This window comes from Cucurbita moschata, unplaced genomic scaffold (assembly GCF_002738365.1).
Source record: "Cucurbita moschata cultivar Rifu unplaced genomic scaffold, Cmos_1.0 Cmo_Scf00083, whole genome shotgun sequence".
In the NCBI taxonomy this organism is placed as follows: domain Eukaryota; kingdom Viridiplantae; phylum Streptophyta; class Magnoliopsida; order Cucurbitales; family Cucurbitaceae; genus Cucurbita; species Cucurbita moschata.
The window spans coordinates 127,588-146,264 of NW_019268599.1; the positions used below are offsets into that span (position 1 = coordinate 127,588).

Here is an 18,677-nt window from a genome sequence, read left to right on the forward strand (position 1 = left end):
AAGAGACAACCTGGCTAATGGGAATGAGAATTCTCATAGTTAACAGAAATCTCTCTATTACCTCTACTTCCGGTGTGTATTATATATATATATATATATAAAAGCTAAGATACAAAACTAACCTATTACATATTTTTTTAGAAAATAAATAAAAATAAATTTCGTTACTATATAGTAATATATATGTTTGAATTTTTATAAATGATGTCGGTAGGATTATATTTTTGTTTATTGGATTTATTAGAATGTTTTATATTTTTAATAAAAAAAATAGAAAATTTATTCTATATAAATATATATATTTAAAAAAAATATAAAAATAGAAAAAGTTTATAGGTAAAAATTAAAGGGAACTTTGGGGAAATAACAGGATTAAAGAAAAAAAAAGGATTGCATAGAAAATAAAAACAAATATTTTATATGACAAGGTTTATATTGAATATAAAATATTTTTCTATTTCAAATATCACTAATCCGTGGATTAAATATGTTTTAACAATAACTAATTTAAAATTAAATACTATTAAGATTACTAATTTTATTTTAGGAAGATTGTAGTTCAAATTCAATTTCTTTTCCAAAAAAAAAAACGTTTAAAACTGAATTTTTCCCGTCAATTTTGAATTTGAATTTTGACTAAATTTAGAATACATTATTGTTATTATTATTATTATTATTATTATTTTGTAATTTGAGGTTTTAACTTTATTGACTAAACAAGTAGAATAATAATAATAATAATTAAGTGATAATGTAAGCGGATTATTAATTAATTAATTATGGTTTAATTTCAATAATTTTGAATTCATAAGCTTTCATAGTTATTGATCGTCCGCATTGTAAAGCATCCAAACAGATTCAGAGATCAGAATTCGGAGATCCCAAATCTCCACGCTCCACGAAGGAAGAACACTCTCTCAAGTTTCATCCAAGGAAAACCTTAAGGTACTCTCTCTCTCTCTCTGCATTAATGTTGAACTCCGAAGCGTTAAATCCTCATTTCTTTGTCTAAATAGCATCAAAGTGTAATTAAAGGAAGCAGACATTCGTCGGATGAAGCGAACGCTGTTTAATTTAATTTCGAAATTTGCGACAAAGAAGGAAACAGTATTCTAATGGTTGACCATTCCTCAATGTTGAGGCAACGATGCGGAATTTTGCCTCAAAACTACGTCATTTCATTGCACTTCACCCTGAATCTGCTTCTTCCATTTATTATCATTTTGTTATTTCTTTGGAAAACTGAATCTGCTTTTTCCCTCTCTATCTGCAAAATTCTCTGGTTGTTGTTTCACATATAATTGCTTCGGACTGATTTTGAAACTCTGGTTCTTTCTTTCATTTTGATTCCTTGTTATTGGATACATGTCTTTGATTTACATTCTCGCCATTGCTATATACACATACATTTTTCCTTTAGTTTGAAATGGATCTGGTTTTGGGTAATTGAGTGGAGATTTCTTCAATCGTTGGGTTTTCAGTGAGATCTGCTGCTTTGTTTGCTCTCTTTTCCTTTTCTCTGGGTGGGAATTTGGGGCTCTGATCTGTATGAAACCGGAAATTACTCTTTCTTAATATGAATTATTGTTTTTGTTTTGGTTTTTGGAATTTGGTCGTGATGAAGGTTTGCCCCTCCTTTTTCTGATGCAGGGAGGCATCAATTTCGAGTTGTCGATCAATCAGTGGTTTGAATTGATGTGCAATGCGGTGGCGTATCGGAGCTCTTCTGCGTGATAGAAGAACTGTTGAACTGCCTATTAGTGGAAGGAATCACTTGTATAGAGTTTCTCTGTCTTTGGCTTTTATTCTGTGGGGATTTACCTTCCTCTTTAGCTTATTGTTCAGCCGTGGGGATGGCTGCCAAGGTATGCTTTGATCATATCATTTTGATTTCTTAGTGAATATTTATTTGAATTTAGAAGTGTAATCAAACTGATTGCTCCATTTCATTACAACATTCTCTTGTGATCTCAGACCGAGCTGTTTTCAATTGGTTTTTATCTGTTCGCTGCTTCTGTGTTTCCTATTCTATCAATCCTTCTTTTATTTTTCAATTTGTTGGTTTTATAAGATTCAAATTTGTTTCCCTTGAAATGCAACTAACATTCTGGTGGCTGTGAATATTCTTAACGCTGACAGTTTCAAGATTTTAATTGATTTATATTTCAACTTTACATATGATGTTCTATACTCTTACATTAGAGAAAAGGAAACAACAAAAATTGTGTTTTCATGCTTGAACGCTTCATTAAAATTGCTATCAGGGTAAAATCAGAGGGAAATACCATCATTTGATTGATTTTTATTGTAGTTATTTATCACACAAAACAATAAAAACATAATTGGTCAAGTGCTGTGCAATCCTTCTCTAACGAAGTTCGTGCATGATGAAATCAAGCTCATTATGCGTGGAAATAATAGAGTAAGCGTAGTAATGATTTATTTAATAAGCTGTACCACTTCCTTGAGTTGAAAGGATATAATGGAGTACTCTGTTCCCTGAAATTATATTTATATGAACGCTTCTTAGTGGGCACTCCAATGGAGTACCCGGAGTAGGCTTCCTTTGCTTAAGAGTTTGTTTTATTTTGTTTTATCTCAAGTTTTAAACTGTTGAATTGGTCTGGCTTTGTTATTAATCACCAAAATGGCTAAAATTAAATATTAGAAAAGGATTTTCTACGTTAATAGAATGAATTAATTTGTCTTACACCATCTTTGTTTTCTACACCAATTCATTGACTTAATACCAGACAAGATAATATTACTGACTATCTATGCCCTTCTTTTCTTTGGGTTTCAGAAGGATCTGTTGTACTACCTGCTGGTGTATCTACATCAAATGAATCTAAATTGGAAAATAACGAGGACTCTGATCTTTTACATGTTCCTCCAAAGGGGGAAAACGATTGTCCCAGCCATCTAAAGGATTCGTGCTCAATTGATGCTACAAGCCATGGTTCTAACAATGAAGAACTTTCACGTGAAGAAAGTAGTAGTCATATACGAACTGCTACAGAGTTTCCTGAAGCTGGGAGCTCTAGCACTGGAGTGAAATCGGAAAGCAAACCTCTGAAGGAAGGTATCTCGTCCGATACCGTTCTGTTGGGCCTTGAGGAATTCAAAAGCAGAGCCTTCATATCCAGAAGTAAGTCTGAAACTGGGCAGACTGGGAATAGTATCCATAGAGTAGAGCCTGGTGGTGCAAAGTACAATTACGCTTCAGCTTCAAAGGGAGCAAAGGTATTGGCTTTCAACAAGGAAGCAAAGGGAGCTTCTAATATTTTAGGGAGGGACAAAGATAAATACCTCAGAAACCCATGTTCTGCTGAAGAGAAATTTGTTCTCATAGAACTGTCAGAAGAAACCTTAGTAGTTACAATTGAAATTGCTAATTTCGAGCTCCATTCCTCTAACTTAAAAGAATTTGAGCTACATGGAAGTTTGGTTTATCCAACGGATGTTTGGTTCAAGCTTGGGAATTTCACTGCTCCAAATGCAAAGCAGGCACACAAGTTCGTTCTCAAGGACCCAAAATGGGTGAGATATTTAAAGTTGAACCTTCTTACTCATTATGGTTCAGAATTCTATTGCACGCTCAGCAGGGTTGAAGTTTATGGAATGGATGCAGTTGAGATGATGCTGGAGGATTTAATAGCTCAACATAAACCTTCTGTTATATCAGATGAAGCTACTAATGATAAGAGAGCAATTCCCTCCCAGTCCGGATCCAATGATGAAAGACAACATGGTAGAGAGTTGCAATCTCTAGCCACTGATGAAAGTGATGATGATGTGATTTTAGAACCTTCACATAGTAATATAATCGATCCAGTCGAAGAACAGCACCATCAACAACCTGGCAGAATGCCTGGTGACACTGTTCTCAAAATTCTGACTCAGAAAGTTCGTTCATTAGACCTAAGTTTATCTGTTTTGGAGCGGTATCTGGAGGAATTGACTTCCAAATATGGCAATATACTCGAAGGATTAGACGAAGATATAGGAAATAATCATCTACTCATTGTGAAGACCCGAGAGGATATAAGAAATATTCTTAAAATCCAGGACAGCGCAGTATGTCATACACTTGTTCTTTCTGTTCATCTCCTATCTATAACAATGGCTATTAACATTGGCTTGTTGTGAATGCAGGATAAAGATGTTCGTGATCTCATTTCTTGGAAGTCCATCGCTTCCATGCAGTTGGATGGTCTGCAAAGGCATAACGCTGTTCTCAGGTTTTGACTTTTCTCCACCCACACCCACACGCACTAGCACTAGCAAAAGGGAAAAGAAAAGGAAAAAGAAAAAAAAGGAAGAGAAATGGAGTGAGAAGCTTTGTTTTTCTCCTTAAATCCTATTTCTAGTATAAATCCTACTTGTTCATTCATCTGACCAACACTTATTTATTTATCAAAAACTTCGTTTGGAGAAGAAAGGGATAAAGATTAAAGCTTAGATAGCAATGTTGTTGTGTAGAAGTAACTTCAAAAAAAAAAAAAAAAAGAAGGGTGAAAAGTGGTGAAAAAGGCTAAAAAGCTTCCGTTTTGGTATTATGATGCAGATCTGAGATTGAAAGGGTTCAGAAGAATCAGAGTTGTCTGGAAAACAAAGGAATAGTTGTTTTTGTTGCGTGCCTCATATTTACATCATTTGCTACAGTTAGGCTATGTTTACAGATTGTTCTTAGTGTATATGAGAGAACAAATAATTGCAGGAAATTTTGTTGCGTAAGCCCTTCCTGGTATCTATTACTCTTCAGCTGCTGTATTATTGTTTTCATAGAGTCGCTTTAATAATCATCAATGACGATCCTCATCCCAGATATATATTTAGTTTAAATAAATGAGGTGTTGTGTTCATCATTCAGGCTTTGGGATTCACTCGATGAGGGACATCACAAAACACTCTCTCCTTTGCCACTCCCCCATCATTCAAAATAAAGATTCCATTTTTGAGTTTCTGATGTTTCATTCAAAATAAACTTTCTTTCTGTTTACTTTTTTTTTTCTCCCCAAATGTTTTGTCCATTTCTCTACCTCTTTTCCTTCTAAAATTTATCCCTCTTAAATATTCCCTCTTCAAAATTCTCCTCTCTAAAGCCCATAAACTCGCTGACGAAGGTTGAATACTCTACTTCAATTTGTTGTAAATTTCTTTCGATCATAAACAAATTATTTATTCAATGTTTACTTAGTTGTAATTACGAACCATTTGTGAATGATAAATTTGCTTGTAATAATTATATCAATCGGCACAATTTAACTTACAATGCATAAGAGTTCCGACATGGTAGAATTGGACTTACGAGTGTATAAGAGTGCATGCATAAAATGTATAGTGAAGTGACCTATATAAATAGTGTATGAAAATTGATTAATTAATTTTGTATTACTGGATTAATATTGTATCATTATAGCTTATAATTGATAAGTTAATTAATTTTGTATCATTACAGATTATAAAAGGATAAAATATATTTAGTTTGAATTTTTTAAACTAATATTAAACATATTAAATGTAACTAGAGAAATATATAATTAGCTTAGGGTTCAAATTAGTATTTAATATATATTTTAAATGAATATTTAATATATTAAACATAAAAAGAGAAAAATATATTTATTGTATTTGATAATTAAATATTAAAATAGTTAATGTATAGATGCATTAAATAGAAAATATATTAACGATTGACCGACTTTCATTTGCATTCTTATACAGTTCAAGCAAAACAAGACACTTAAACAGAAAACTAACAATGAAGAGAAGCAAAAACAGATCACCATTCAATCAAATGACAATCCAAAACTCTCCGCTAGAAATAACTGAATATTATACATAACCCATCAGAGATGGATGATGGTATGATATAATAGCACATACAAGATCAGAACTAATACATGCAAATACATTTTTCTTGTCCAAAAAAGAATGGGCCAATGGTAGAACAAAACCTTAAAAAGGGGAGGAAAAAACAAAAGGGATATCAAGAATACCTCGAATCTAGTGTTATATTGATGAAGAAAGCAGTATAACCTGGAACTGAGAAATGTTGTATATACACAAACCTCTTTCTCCACTTATAAGTTTGTAGTAGAAATATGACCTTGAAGAGATCACCTAAATGAACCACGAAGTGGACCTTAATATCAACCCAATGTTGCAGAGACTAAATCATCAAGTGATATCGCCATGCTAGAAGTATCTGGAACCAGAAGACTGCGGAGGTGTTGGTGGCAGCCGGTTTGGAGTGCGACGGCTGCTAGAGTTCGAACCCGAGTTTATGTCACCATTCTGTGCGGGATCGCTAGATCTACTGTAACCATTGGAAGAAGATCTTCTGTAGTCGGCCCGGCCATTAGAAGCAGCATCAAACGCAGATCTCCAGTCATCTCCTCCAGGTGGTCCGCTAGTTTTGGGACTGCTTTCTGCAAGGGTTTAAAATATTACAAAACGTCAAGAAAATGGAGAAATGAATTTCTTTCGTAACACTGAGAAGTGGCAGAATGGTAAGACCCCGTAAGATGCCACTTTCCAACATGGAATTTTCTACCTATTGCTTCGCTGGATAAAATCCAAGCAATGTGACAGACCATCAAACAACCAACTTTAATATCATCGAATGACCAAGGAAATGGGAACGCCAAATTAATTTATTCAGTTATTTGCTAACAAATGAATGGATGTGTACTCATTCTTACTCATTTGGTTGGGCTCAGGCGTCCAGCCAATACATAAAATTACTTAGAGCAAGTGGTTCTTGTAGCATTCAACTCGCATAATTTTTGGCAGAGAGATGTTTGGGTGAATGAATGCAGGAAGAAAGTTTCTTAGTTAAACGTTGACCTGTAAAGAACTGTCTGGTTGAATGCCACGGTTGAATTTTTGGCAAGTATTGTGTGGATTGAATGCTAGAAGAAATTTTCTTTGTTAAACTTCAACGAGAAGAGTGGCCCTATGAATGACTCTTCAGGTACCAGAATTGCGTGGGTTGACTACTCTGTTGTTAAATTGACTAGAAGATCACCCTATGATTTTTCCATGAAGTACAACATTGAACAAAAAGTTGTGGGCTGAATGCTAGAAGAAACTTCATTTCTTAGAGCTTGACTAGAATGAATCAACAACACCCTATGATTCTTTCAGTTCAAAATTTTTTTGTAGAATGAATCCTCTGGAAGAAACAAAATAATGACAAGTTGCCTAATCAGGAGAAACAAAATAATGTTGTTTCTTTACCAGTTCTACATAAATCAAGACAGATCAACATCACCGCTAACAACATAACCTAGTCCAACGGTGGGCAGCAGAACATGCATACAAATAGTAAAAGCAGGAACTAATGACTAAGATTACCTGGACTACCATCGGACCAACTAGCAGCAGATGCTTGATTATCATGAATGCTGAGCTGGCGTGTCAGTTTGGAAAGGAGAGAGGATTGTTTTTGATAACGTTCTCGCCTCCGTTTTACATTATGATCCTCCTGAAGAAGCTCCTCAATCTTTGCAGAGCTTTGGGCACTGTTCAGCATGAGCATATAATAAGTTGGATTTCTACCAAAGTAACTTTTTTTCAAACCTTATTGATAAAGATCTTTCAGTCAACGGTCAACACATTATAATGAAAATATTTCTAAAAAGACAATACCAACAAAGCAAGTCCATACAACATGAAAGCTAAACTCTACCTTATCGAGCTATATAATTGATTTAGCATGTCTTCCTTCGCCTTCTCAACTTGACAAAGTACAACAGCCTGCATAATGAACAACTCACTGATGAATATTCAAATCAACAAGTCACTAATGAAATAAACTTGTTGGAGAGAATGATATAAACTAGATGGGATAATAATTAGAAACGCAATCTTCAACCTAGCCAAACAATTCAAAACTTACCTTGGGAACATTTGCAGCCAAACTATTCAACACTGCTTCAACATAACCACGAACCTCTTGAGACATCCACCGCAGCTCTTCTTCAGGATCAGCAGGTTTTCGAGCCATAGTATCCTAATAAAAGTGGATAAATTCTTTAATGTTAATTGCAAACCACAATAAAAAAAACAAGTAAAAGAAATTTGAAGTGCATGAGAAGTGGTTAGTTTAGACATATTCTCACAAAGAAATTAGCTACGATAAAATTTTAAAAACAAAAAAACTGTAAAATAAAGCTGCAAGAAAAGAGAGCATAGATGTATCCTATGCATATTCCAACCAGTAAACACAAATCCCCAAGAATGTAGACCAATTATCTAAATGTGAACGTATGCCAAAATTAGAGGAAAGCTAGACAATAATAGGGGGTTCAATGACATACTAGAGAACCATCAGATAGACTCTGCCGCATAGTAAGACCACCTTCGGAGGATACGCCTCTCATCTGTCCTCCTTTGGACGGTTGAATGACATTGCGTATCTTGTTTATCCATTCCACCTTGTCCGCAGCACTCTCCGCCTTCAAGACAACAGCACTATGAACTGAAGAACATGGCACAATTGAGTTAGCAAACAGGTTTTCAACATGGAGTTATCAAATTTGGAACATTTATAAACTAATACTACGACATTTAAAAGATCAAAAACCTTATGTAACCTTACCTTTTAAAACGGTTTTATATGGAACCTTGCTGGTAATCTTAAACACAAGACTTGATCCTTTTCCAGAATCGGGCCCATTAGCCTTTTTATCCTTTGAACTCTTTGGAGGTGGAGACTCTTCCTCATCTGTAGCTTCTTCAATATTACAATCCTGTAAATATATTCAGAAGTCAATGTGGCCATTCAGATAACCAACAGGAATATATGACAGAATCATTGTTAAATTTCAAGACGATTCCAGTACATCTTCCAAGAACATAAACAAAACTCACAATATATGGCCATTCCCAAATTGCCATCTATAGTGATGTTTTATTGTCTTAAATGATTGTTCTTGAGAATATACGGAAAAAAACTTGAAGAAAAAGAAAAACCAATAATTATATGTGATTTTTTGTTTTCCTTTTTGTTAGAAACTGCGCTTTCATGAAAAAGCATCAGCAAAAAGAGTTGGAACGTAACTACAGAGACAGATGAAGCTCATAATTACAAAAAGACGTTGTGGGGAGTTGTCCCCATACTGAGATCAGGAAAAACATGATGCTCTACCTCTAAAGTAATGACACCACGAAAGTGTCTCTCTTCTTGCTTCTTGGTGTATCCAAGCTGCACAATGAGGATAGAATAGAAGTAAATAAAGGTATCGACACATGTTGCCTAATACAAATAAAAAATATAGGTAAATAGAGACAAATGAAACCAGAATGTACAAACATCTACCCAGGTCAACGCATGAAGATGGCATGGCTGAAATGCTTAAGTGAACTTATTTACCCAACCTTCAGATGTAATATTAACATACACGTCTTATATGCTCAAAGAACAGTGAAGCTACTATGAGATACTCGGCAGTTATGTAATGGGTATATGATCACCAAGCATGAATTAATAATCACCAGAAATATGCCTATAACCTACTCAGATTTTTCCTTCTCAATATAGGAAACTAATACTGAGGGATGATAGGCTGAAACGCACGTGAAAAGACCAAATGGTATACCATCTATCTGACTAAGTACTGAGGGATCAGGAACCACCCATTTCTATTGACCATTAGAGTAGAATTCCACAAAATTTTACATACCTTTCCAGTCTTCGCATTCAAAACAAACCATCGCCTGCTCCATCCATTAGTTTTTGCACTTTTCTTTAACAAGAAACCTACAAAATGAACAAAATTTCAAAAATAAACCTGTAAGTTTAACAGTCTTCTTAAAGTTTACATCAAAACAAATTGCTTTACTTGTAACCATTGAACTCAAACTAAGATGTAAGCCATCATACAGACTTCCAACTTTATAACAGTAGTCAGCTTTAAAATTGCAGAGATAGATACAGACAGTTTGACATGAGTACAATGCAGCATGGATGAGATGACAAATAATCATTGATATTGAAAAACATAAAACGTACAAATACAAACAGCTTAATGCTTCGTGGTGGAGTCATAACTTTCAATATCAAATTCTTTCGTAACTTCCCTTTCTCTCTGATTGTTAATGATTGGAAGGCCTTTTGCAAGTAGCTCTTTGGGTGGGGGTTCTCTCTTCCCCAGCCCTTAGGATGACTTTCCTTTCCCTTCTTTGAATTTAGTCTGATGGTTTCTTCAAAAAATTATAATAAAATGTATAGTAGAGTGACATTATATTAAATGTTCAGTCTTTCTACATGTTCAAAATGACGCAGCATTAAACGGACTTCCAAACCAATAAACATATGTAAACGGATCAATATATTATAAATAATAACAAAGGGTTAAAAACAAAATCCAAAAACCAAATGTGTCTTCAATTATATGCATAACAATTATTCCATTGGCCTAGTCCAAAGCTAATCATTGATTTAGGTTCTTTTTTTTCCTTTTTAATCCGGGTGTCCAAGCATCACTAAGTGTCAAAAAAACAAAGTTACAGAAGAGTCAAGAATATAGTTTGAGTGTCCAACTTGATCCAAAGCCCAACAACTGCCAAGCTCGTGGATGACATCCAAAATAAAACTTCCATTCACATGTAACGGACTAATTGTGTTGCATGTGCATTATTGGATGCTGTATATTCAAGAGTCTGAACACGTTTCAGCTTGGGGAACTTACCAGAATACTAACTCCAAACAAATCAGAGCCAAGTTACAAATCTCTACACAGTTCATTCAACACCAGATTTGAGAGAGAGAAAATAGCGACAGATGATTAAGGGTCTCATATTAATTTAAAAGGCCAGAAAGAGTCTTCTAAAACAAATTTTAAAATGCCTTCATAAACAGCTGAAAGCTAAAACCCAGTAATAGCATTCCCGTTTTTTATAAATAAAATAATATTGCGTGCATACCAGCTGTTATCTCTCCATCAGCACCTGCTGTCTTCAAACCCGAACCCTCCTGTACTTCCTTATCTTCTTTACTAGGTTTTTCTTTCATTGATTTCAAGCTTCCCCCAGCTTGCTGACTACTTGTTTGAGGACTACTTGCCTAGGGGGACAAAAACTATGTAAGTGAGAAAGTCAAACAAAAACGAGAGTCAGCAGCCCTGCATTAACTCAAATGACTCACCCTGTTCGACACCGCTTGTTCAGCCTCTTGCCCTTTTTTTGATGATTTAGTCTTCACTTCCTCTTCCCGGCGTTGTCTTTCCATCCTACGTTGAGAATGAGAAAGTGATATCATATACAACCAATTTTACTATTGAAATTTAAAATTTTTGGGACCAAAAATTGTATAGTATACATATGCATGGGTGGTGTGTGGGTGTGGGAGGATTTTTATTGGAATGTACAGGACATTCAAGATCTTAGAATTTCACACAGACACAATAATTAATACAGCAATAGGCTCCAAAAGGACACGCCGCAGAAAAAGTAATACACACATTAGCAATATCAAATTTCATCATGCGTGTAGGACCGCCCCCCCCCCCTCACAGCAGCCAATTTCATACCCAAAAGGCATAGCAGTAGAAGATTTTCCTAAGCTTACCTTCTTTGTACAAGACGTATAAAGTGTTGTGGTGGGACAAATGCTCGCTCCATATCAACTAACGCCACAACCATCTTTTTTGATTCATTTTTAAACCCATCCAGGGCAGCAGTTGCAATGGCCACAACCTAGAAAAATAATCGGTTTTAGAGGGTTGGAAACAGCTATTTAGAGCTCCCTTACAAGAAACATTATTTTTTAAAGAACAAGAAAACCTTTTCGAAGAACTACAGCATATAATATAAAAACTTAAGCAGGAAAAATAAAAGTTAAGATGCAAACTACAAAAGAAAACAAAATAAAGTTGTAAACTATGAAAAGCTAAAAGGATAAACGATGTAATCAAGAAAAAAGTAAAAAGCCACTCACCTCTCTTTTGAATGGTGGGTATCTTCCAAGACCTGGGGTGCCATTAGCAGCAGCAGAAACAATATCTATCAAAACTCTGTGCACCTATATTTTTGTCAAACCAGAAACATCATGATTTCATTAACAATAAGAAGAAAAAAATTAAACGATCCTTCAGCTTGTTTAAGGAGTTTGAGAAATTATGAGGCTAAGAGTAAAAATATCCCAAATTCTATACTTTTGGCCTTCTAAATGGTCTCCTCGGACTATTTATTTAACCTCTTGTAATTATTCCCTATTTTGCCTAATAATTTAGATTGAAGAGCCTCTTCAAAATCACTTCTGGTTTTGAAGTATATGAGGATGACACATCTTTTCCATTTTTCTGTGGTAACAAAATTTAAGCAAAACAAAATAAACTGATAAGCTAAGGATCAAATTCTAAAAGAGATCTCAAAGAAACAAAAAAATATTCCACGATGAATTTAGTGCTCCAAAATTTAAGAAGCTGAACATTTCATGCCCTTATGCTTATCTTTACCTCATCAACACAGAGACGTGATGGTTCTTTTGCAAGCTCCAAAACACCTTTTATTAAAGATCTCAAACCCTTCTCAGGTGATATAAGATAAGGCTGATAACCATCAGCTTCTAATACAATCTGTTACAACGAAGTCAAGAATGAATCTACAGCCTAATAAAACATAAATTACTAAAAAAAAAAAAAAAAAAAAATAGTTAAACATACCCTCTTCACATTATTAATATCGAAGTGTCTGTCTAAAGGCAATTGCTTAATTCGATTTGGAAAACTACCCTCAAAGCTAGCAACAATTTTCCAACCTGCACCCTGATATGCGAGGTAAGAAATATTAAGACTTAGAAATCAAACCCTCACTGCAATTAAATTATCAATAAACTCAGATTTTGTCCAAGGGTTAGTTTTTCCTGACTGCAGAAATGCTCAAAATAAAGTCTGACTAGATAAGTATTGAGGAGAAAAATTATTTCATTATCAATTCATTTCATCAATATTGATTTTTTTTTTTTTTTTTTTTATTTTGTGTAAGAAACAATTTCATGGATGTATGAACTTTGCAAAAGGGATGCATAGTCCATGAATATTACAAAAATGCTTTTCCAATTGGTTAATAGGGAGGGATAACTATATGAAGCAAAGAGATTTGACAATTTACACCAAGAGGTTCATCATAATCATCTTTCTAACTTATCCAAGTATTTTCCATGCATATCAAGAGAACTCCCTTGCTAATGAAGATTTCACAGTTCGTACAAATTGTTTTGTATCATCCTTCAAAAGGAAATTAGCCAGGATCATCAAACATACAAACACAAAAGAAATCAATTTTTACAATCAGGACTTGAAAGACTCTCCCAGCCCAATCGCCAGCTTGAGTTCGATTCCTGAGCTAAGCAATTATGTTTGTTTATATATATATATAAACTATTGAGACTTTATGTTCTCCTTAGGAAGAAAACTACATGCTCTACAAGTGCTAATCACCTTCAAAGTGAGTTTAAAAAACAGAAAATAGAAAAATAAGAAATACGAGAGAAAACAGAGAGGGGGGATTAACAAAAAAAATAATAATAATAAAACTTAAATTATTAGAATTTCTTTTAATATATGCACAGAAGAAACCTCTATCCTGCTTAACACAATTTTATGTAGAAAGATTACAGAAATAAATACTGTGGCAACTTTAAAAACGAAGGATACCAACTTGTCGTGCAGGAAAAGAACCATGAAAAAAGTATATAAATAAATAGAAGACCTACCTCACCAGAGCCTATGTGCTGGAGAAACTTATCTTCAAACTCACGGCAAAGTTCCAAAGCTAGAGCTCTAGTCCCCTCGACACCATTGACCATTTGCTCACCAAGCCTAACTAACTCATCCTGAACTATTTGCGACTTCCCTTGTAACCTTTAATAAAGTAAAATACAAAAATCAATAGGATGTTAATTTCCTCCCACGTATTAAAAATACATTTAATACATATTTTATCCATTTAAAATCCTGTTAGATAAATCTGCCACTCGGAAACCACAAATATGGCAGACTCCATTCTTGTCAACAGACCCTCATTCAACTCAAAAATAGAATTCAACATCGAACACCTAAGACTAGTCTTCCATGATTTTTTTACATAGGATATATTGTGAGAAATAGGTTATCCATTTGTTAATACAAAAACTTTCCCCGAGTACAATAGAAATTACTGGGGGCAAAAAAAAAAAAAGCACAGCAATTTGTAAATAAAGGTTTTCTTGTAAAATTTGGGAAAACAGTTACCCGGAGAGAAGATTAGGAAGCCGGACTTTCATTCGTTTGCGGATCTGTTGGGATAATGCATCAACTAAAGCTAGCCTACCTAGCTTACTTTGAGGGGCACCAGGTAGTATAGTTTTTAAACTTTCACTCTCTGCTCTCCATGCAGTCTCCATGGAATTCTCGGAGCCAACAGATCCAGACTGTGCAGTAACTATCGAAACCGATTGACCAATTATAGCAACCCATGGGATATCTGAGGCTCGTGCTGGCCCTTGATTTAACAGGAGAGCTTGCACTGCAGCAAGAGACTTCTGGTCTGAAGAAGCTTGGTCAATTTTGCTAATTACACCAATGGTTCTGGTACCTATGTTGAGGATAATTTTCAAATTTAATCACCTAATGCAGTTGAAAAGAAAGAATAGAAAACGCATAATTCGAAATCTAACATAAAATTGAAATTTCAGCATTGAAAATTATCCCTATAAACTTAACAAAGCAAAACATGAAAGAAGAAACAAGAATCCATGATAAATGATAGTGGTGGTGAACATAAAAGACAAAACCCAGTAATTAGAACTTATTTCCCAGGTTTACAAATAACATTACACCAAACTTAAAATAGAAATGTGACGATGACTGTGAAACAAATTACCATCTGCATCAAATTCCTTCGCAGTTCGTAGGGCTCGAGATGAAGCAATTTCAGGAGCCTGAATAGCTGGTACAATAACTAGCAAAATTGCATCATTGTGTTCAGCATATTCACTAACCTATGCAAAAACCATCAAAATATAATTACTTATACCATTAATAACAGTTTATAAACAATACCAAACTATCATTTGGTTAAGAAAAAAATACACAAACCATCTATATGGATAATGGATTCAGATATTGTCTAAAAGCATTCATCCAAAAAAGAAACGCTAATTCATAAATCTTTTAATCAAGTATATGAGCCAGTCCATGAACAACTACTTACCACAGAATCATCCATTGCCCGTTGATCAAGCCCAGGTAAATCAATCAACTTCAGTGGAGGCGCTGAAATGAAATTTTGTAAATGAAAATCTAAGAAACAATAGCAAATAACTGAATGAAATAGATAAAATTAGCTGATAATTAATTTTTATAAAGAAAAATATCGATGTTTAAGAACCCGACATAAAATCCTATCTATAGAGGGAGCAGCAGATTTTAGTTTTTCTTGTCTTGGACATGCTTTGAATACATTTTAATGAACTGGCTTCATTGCCTTTACAGACTAAAGATTTCCTTGCACAGCAGTTATTCGCCTAAACAACTTATAGTAGCTGAGTAATGACAAATTGAATTACAGAGCATCCAATGGACATGCAAATTAACTAACACCCAATATCATTTTCTAGAGCAAATACAAGACTTTCTTCATTATCGACCAGAAAAAGAATGTGTAATACTGGCATTCCCTATACATTCCTGGATAATCGTATTTATCAATCTTCAAAACATTTCATTTTACAAAATTCTATGTTGGTTAGATTATCAACCTTTCAGTGTTTCAATGTAAGAACAAGATTAGTTTTAAAATAACCAACTGCATTCCAGAGCACATGTTGGGGACATAAACAAGCTCAAATCCAACATCAACATGCTTTTTTTCCATATGCAAATAAATGATAAACAGTACGATATATATGCTTATTAGAAAAACATTAATACAATTAAAAACTGAATGGAAGAAAGTTTCCCACTCCACTATTAGAAGAGCACTAACCATGAAGTGATCCCAGTGAGCTAAAACAAAAAGAACTTCACATGTGGAAGCTAGAAGTAGGAAAAGTGCATTAAGAAGCTGCCAGATAATTACATACGAGATTAACCAATTCACACAATATGTACAATAAATATTTGATTATGAGATCTTCTTTTATGCAAAGGGATGAAGCATAAAAAAGAATGAAAAAAATACTCGATTAAAAAATACCGGATATGTGATTGTTATACTAAGCTATTCCAATAACAGTTTTTACCACCAATAACACACTCAGTGCACACATTTAAAATCTTCAGAAGTTACACTTTTAAAAGAATTATATTGAAGGATTACATATTAAATTATAAACTATTTATAAGAAAAATTGAAGACTTTTACTCCATACTACAAAGGCCAAATGAACGAACTAACCTGTACTTGTGCGAAGCTTTAGATATATTTCATCTCGGCCCTTTCCTGAAGAACCCTTGCTCAACCTGTCCTGTAAAGAATGTCGCAAAGCACCTAAAGAACAATTGGAATTAGTGTTGACATTTAATACAGGAGTTTAGCTAAATAACCATTAATATCTGAAACATTATCACCTCTTACACTAAAAGTATAGTATAGGTCATATATAACCAAAAGCTTACAAAAGAAAAGGTGGTAAAAGCCATTCTACAACCACGGGCAGATCCACACATTTAAAGTTCTCACACACACAGGAAAAAAAAATGTACAGTATGATTTAAAACACAAGGGCATTTAGTAAAGTTACTAACTTGCAGAAACCTGCTGAGATTTATTATCAATCTGCAGAATAATTGATTTACTACTCAAAGAACCATCCCTCTGCAAATCAATGCTAATTGGAGCTCGTGTAGCGCCATTTTCACCAGTTGGCTGAGTATAGAATAGAAAACAAATTACACATAAGAATAGGGTATTCATGCAATTGTTCTGTAGATCCAAAGAGAGAAGGAAAGAAGGAAAGAGAATACCAAGTAAAATTCAACTTACCAGAACAGGATGCCCAATTAAACTATTCAAGGCTGCAGATTTGCCGGCACCCTGAGAAAGTTTATCAAAGAAATAAAATTATGATAGATATCTTCATAAAATAAGCACATCTACAATAAGAAGAAACAAATAAAGAACTAGGCCAGATGCATTGCATTTTTCCAATCATGGTAAATTTTCAAGCAGCTAGTCATGATTTACGAGCATATGTACTTCAAAATTCTATACTCATCATGCATTCACAGTTTTGAGAAAACTAAGAATAAAAATATCAATAGGGTTGGAATTTCCTGCATCTTAACTTTTGATTGGTGGACAAAAAAACAAACACAGCTTCAAAAGCACAACGTCGAAAAATGAGAACTGCATTCATAAAATGTAAACATAGCAAAAAACTCCATCATAATTGGCAAGAGATAGAGGCTTTTGTCCAGATTTCCGATTTTGAAAAGAAATCCGAACTCAGTGAATTGTGAAGCAGACGATCAATACGAACTGAATACCACAACCAATACAGAATTGTCGGCTGAAAAAAAGCTTAAGTTTTTCGTGAAATTCAACTCCACTGCAAACCATGATTAATAAAAAAATCCAAATTGTACAAGTTTGATCATACTGTAGAGTTTTCACAGCCGACCAAACTCTTGCAACTCTCAGGACAGATCTAAATAAATAATCCATCGCACCGTACTCCAGATATTACTGTCACACTACAAGCAGTAAGTCTTCGTTACAACGGTCAATCCATGAAACACGCCTTCCAAATCGCGCAACAACAATTTTCTAATTAGCAAAAGAATTAATTCAGCTACGTGTCCCATCACGAGGGAGCTTCGTAATTTTCTTCTACTGCAACTAAAAATTCAAAACGTTTTCACATCTTTCCATTTCTAGAATGTTCCAACAAGTTGGGAGACTCAAATAGACACAAAGATCTGCCGCCTAAGACCAACAGTTCAAAAACTTAAATCTAGAAACACGTCTCCAAGACAAAACACACAGAACAAAACCGATCCAACATTCAAAGCCAAGTAAGAAATACAGAAAAAGAAAGAAACGGCTAACTCACAACATTGCCCAACGCAACAACGTTGAGAAAAGTCGTAGCCCTACGAGAAGAACCGCCAGAGGTAGAATTGTCGTCAACATCTTCATCGGCAAGCAAAGCAGCCGCTTGGCGCATCGATTCGGACAACTCACCCAACTCCTCGATCGCGTCCATTGAATCTATAGAAAGCTAGCGAAGATCAACGATCTAAAACTCGGAAAAAGCGAAGTGAAGTAATCGGGAGCAAAGAGATGAGAGTAGAAATTGAAAGTGGAGGAAGACAAAGAGATCGATTAGAGAACAGTTGAAGAGAGATCTAGGAGAAGGTAGAGGTGTCTGTGTGAAAGATTTTTGAAGTTGAAGGAACAAAGAAGCTGTGAAGTTGAATGTTTGAGAAGACGAGGGTTACAAGAACGAAGGAGAAGAGGAAGAAAGTTCCCCTTTCTCTCTCTAAAAGACTCTCTCTCTCTCACCGTCACTGTTCTGTGCGTTTTGAAATGGTAATTGAAACTGATTACTTAGCCTTCTTGCTCTGACGTCATATTTGAATTTTCTTTTTTTTTTAATATTTTTAAATAAAGTTATTGTGTAGTTATTTCGGCGGTGGTTGCTCTCCCACTTTGATTTTTTTTTTTTTTTTTTTTTCCAAAAA

The 18,677-nt window shown here is 34.5% G+C and overlaps 2 protein-coding genes across 6 annotated transcripts; one reads left to right on the forward strand and one right to left on the reverse strand.

Annotated features, from left to right (window-relative positions):
• The first annotated feature begins 834 nt into the window (after positions 1-834).
• Positions 835-4,865, forward strand: LOC111438860 (SUN domain-containing protein 4-like). Of its 4 annotated transcripts, none has more exons than XM_023076668.1 (5): positions 835-932; positions 1,649-1,865; positions 2,804-4,077; positions 4,156-4,241; positions 4,568-4,865. In XM_023076668.1, the coding sequence occupies exons 2-5, from the start codon at positions 1,703-1,705 to the stop codon at positions 4,797-4,799; spliced, it is 1,755 nt and encodes a 584-aa protein (XP_022932436.1). In that variant the 5' UTR covers positions 835-932; positions 1,649-1,702; the 3' UTR covers positions 4,800-4,865. The 4 variants fall into 4 exon arrangements, with proteins under 4 accessions (XP_022932436.1, XP_022932439.1, XP_022932438.1 ...); XM_023076671.1 differs by having other exon boundaries at positions 848-945; positions 1,651-1,865; XM_023076670.1 differs by lacking the exon at positions 835-932 and adding an exon at positions 1,040-1,546 and having other exon boundaries at positions 1,651-1,865.
• Positions 4,866-5,796: 931 nt separating this feature from the next.
• On the reverse strand, positions 5,797-18,522 carry LOC111438885 (dynamin-2A-like). 2 transcript variants are annotated; one of them, XM_023076711.1, is made up of 22 exons: positions 18,047-18,522; positions 16,978-17,028; positions 16,740-16,860; positions 16,390-16,482; positions 15,205-15,266; positions 14,875-14,992; positions 14,244-14,586; positions 13,727-13,874; positions 12,675-12,776; positions 12,468-12,587; positions 11,948-12,031; positions 11,579-11,706; positions 11,156-11,240; positions 10,936-11,074; positions 9,693-9,769; positions 9,158-9,214; positions 8,609-8,759; positions 8,328-8,488; positions 7,907-8,020; positions 7,697-7,764; positions 7,363-7,529; positions 5,797-6,434 (listed from the first exon to the last, which is right to left on the reverse strand). In XM_023076711.1, exons 1-22 carry the CDS (start codon positions 18,197-18,199, stop codon positions 6,202-6,204), a joined length of 2,775 nt encoding a protein of 924 aa, XP_022932479.1. In that variant the 5' UTR covers positions 18,200-18,522; the 3' UTR covers positions 5,797-6,201. The 2 variants fall into 2 exon arrangements, with proteins under 2 accessions (XP_022932479.1, XP_022932480.1); XM_023076712.1 differs by lacking the exons at positions 16,740-16,860; positions 16,978-17,028; positions 18,047-18,522 and having other exon boundaries at positions 14,875-14,987; positions 16,390-16,474.
• Between the last annotated feature and the right edge of the window lie 155 nt (positions 18,523-18,677).

Coding starts and splice junctions, on each gene's coding strand:
- LOC111438885 (XM_023076711.1), bottom strand. CDS start 18,199: ATGGACGCGATCGAGGAGTTGGGTGAGTTGTCCGAATCGATGCGCCAA. Junction 17,029..18,046: donor TTGTTGCGTTGGGCAATGTT/GTGAGTTAGCCG, acceptor AAACTTTCTCAG/GGTGCCGGCAAATCTGCAGC. Junction 16,861..16,977: donor TAATTGGGCATCCTGTTCTG/GTAAGTTGAATT, acceptor TTCTATACTCAG/CCAACTGGTGAAAATGGCGC.
- LOC111438860 (XM_023076668.1), top strand. CDS start 1,703: ATGCGGTGGCGTATCGGAGCTCTTCTGCGTGATAGAAGAACTGTTGAA. Junction 1,866..2,803: donor CCGTGGGGATGGCTGCCAAG/GTATGCTTTGAT, acceptor TTTGGGTTTCAG/AAGGATCTGTTGTACTACCT. Junction 4,242..4,567: donor AGGCATAACGCTGTTCTCAG/GTTTTGACTTTT, acceptor ATTATGATGCAG/ATCTGAGATTGAAAGGGTTC.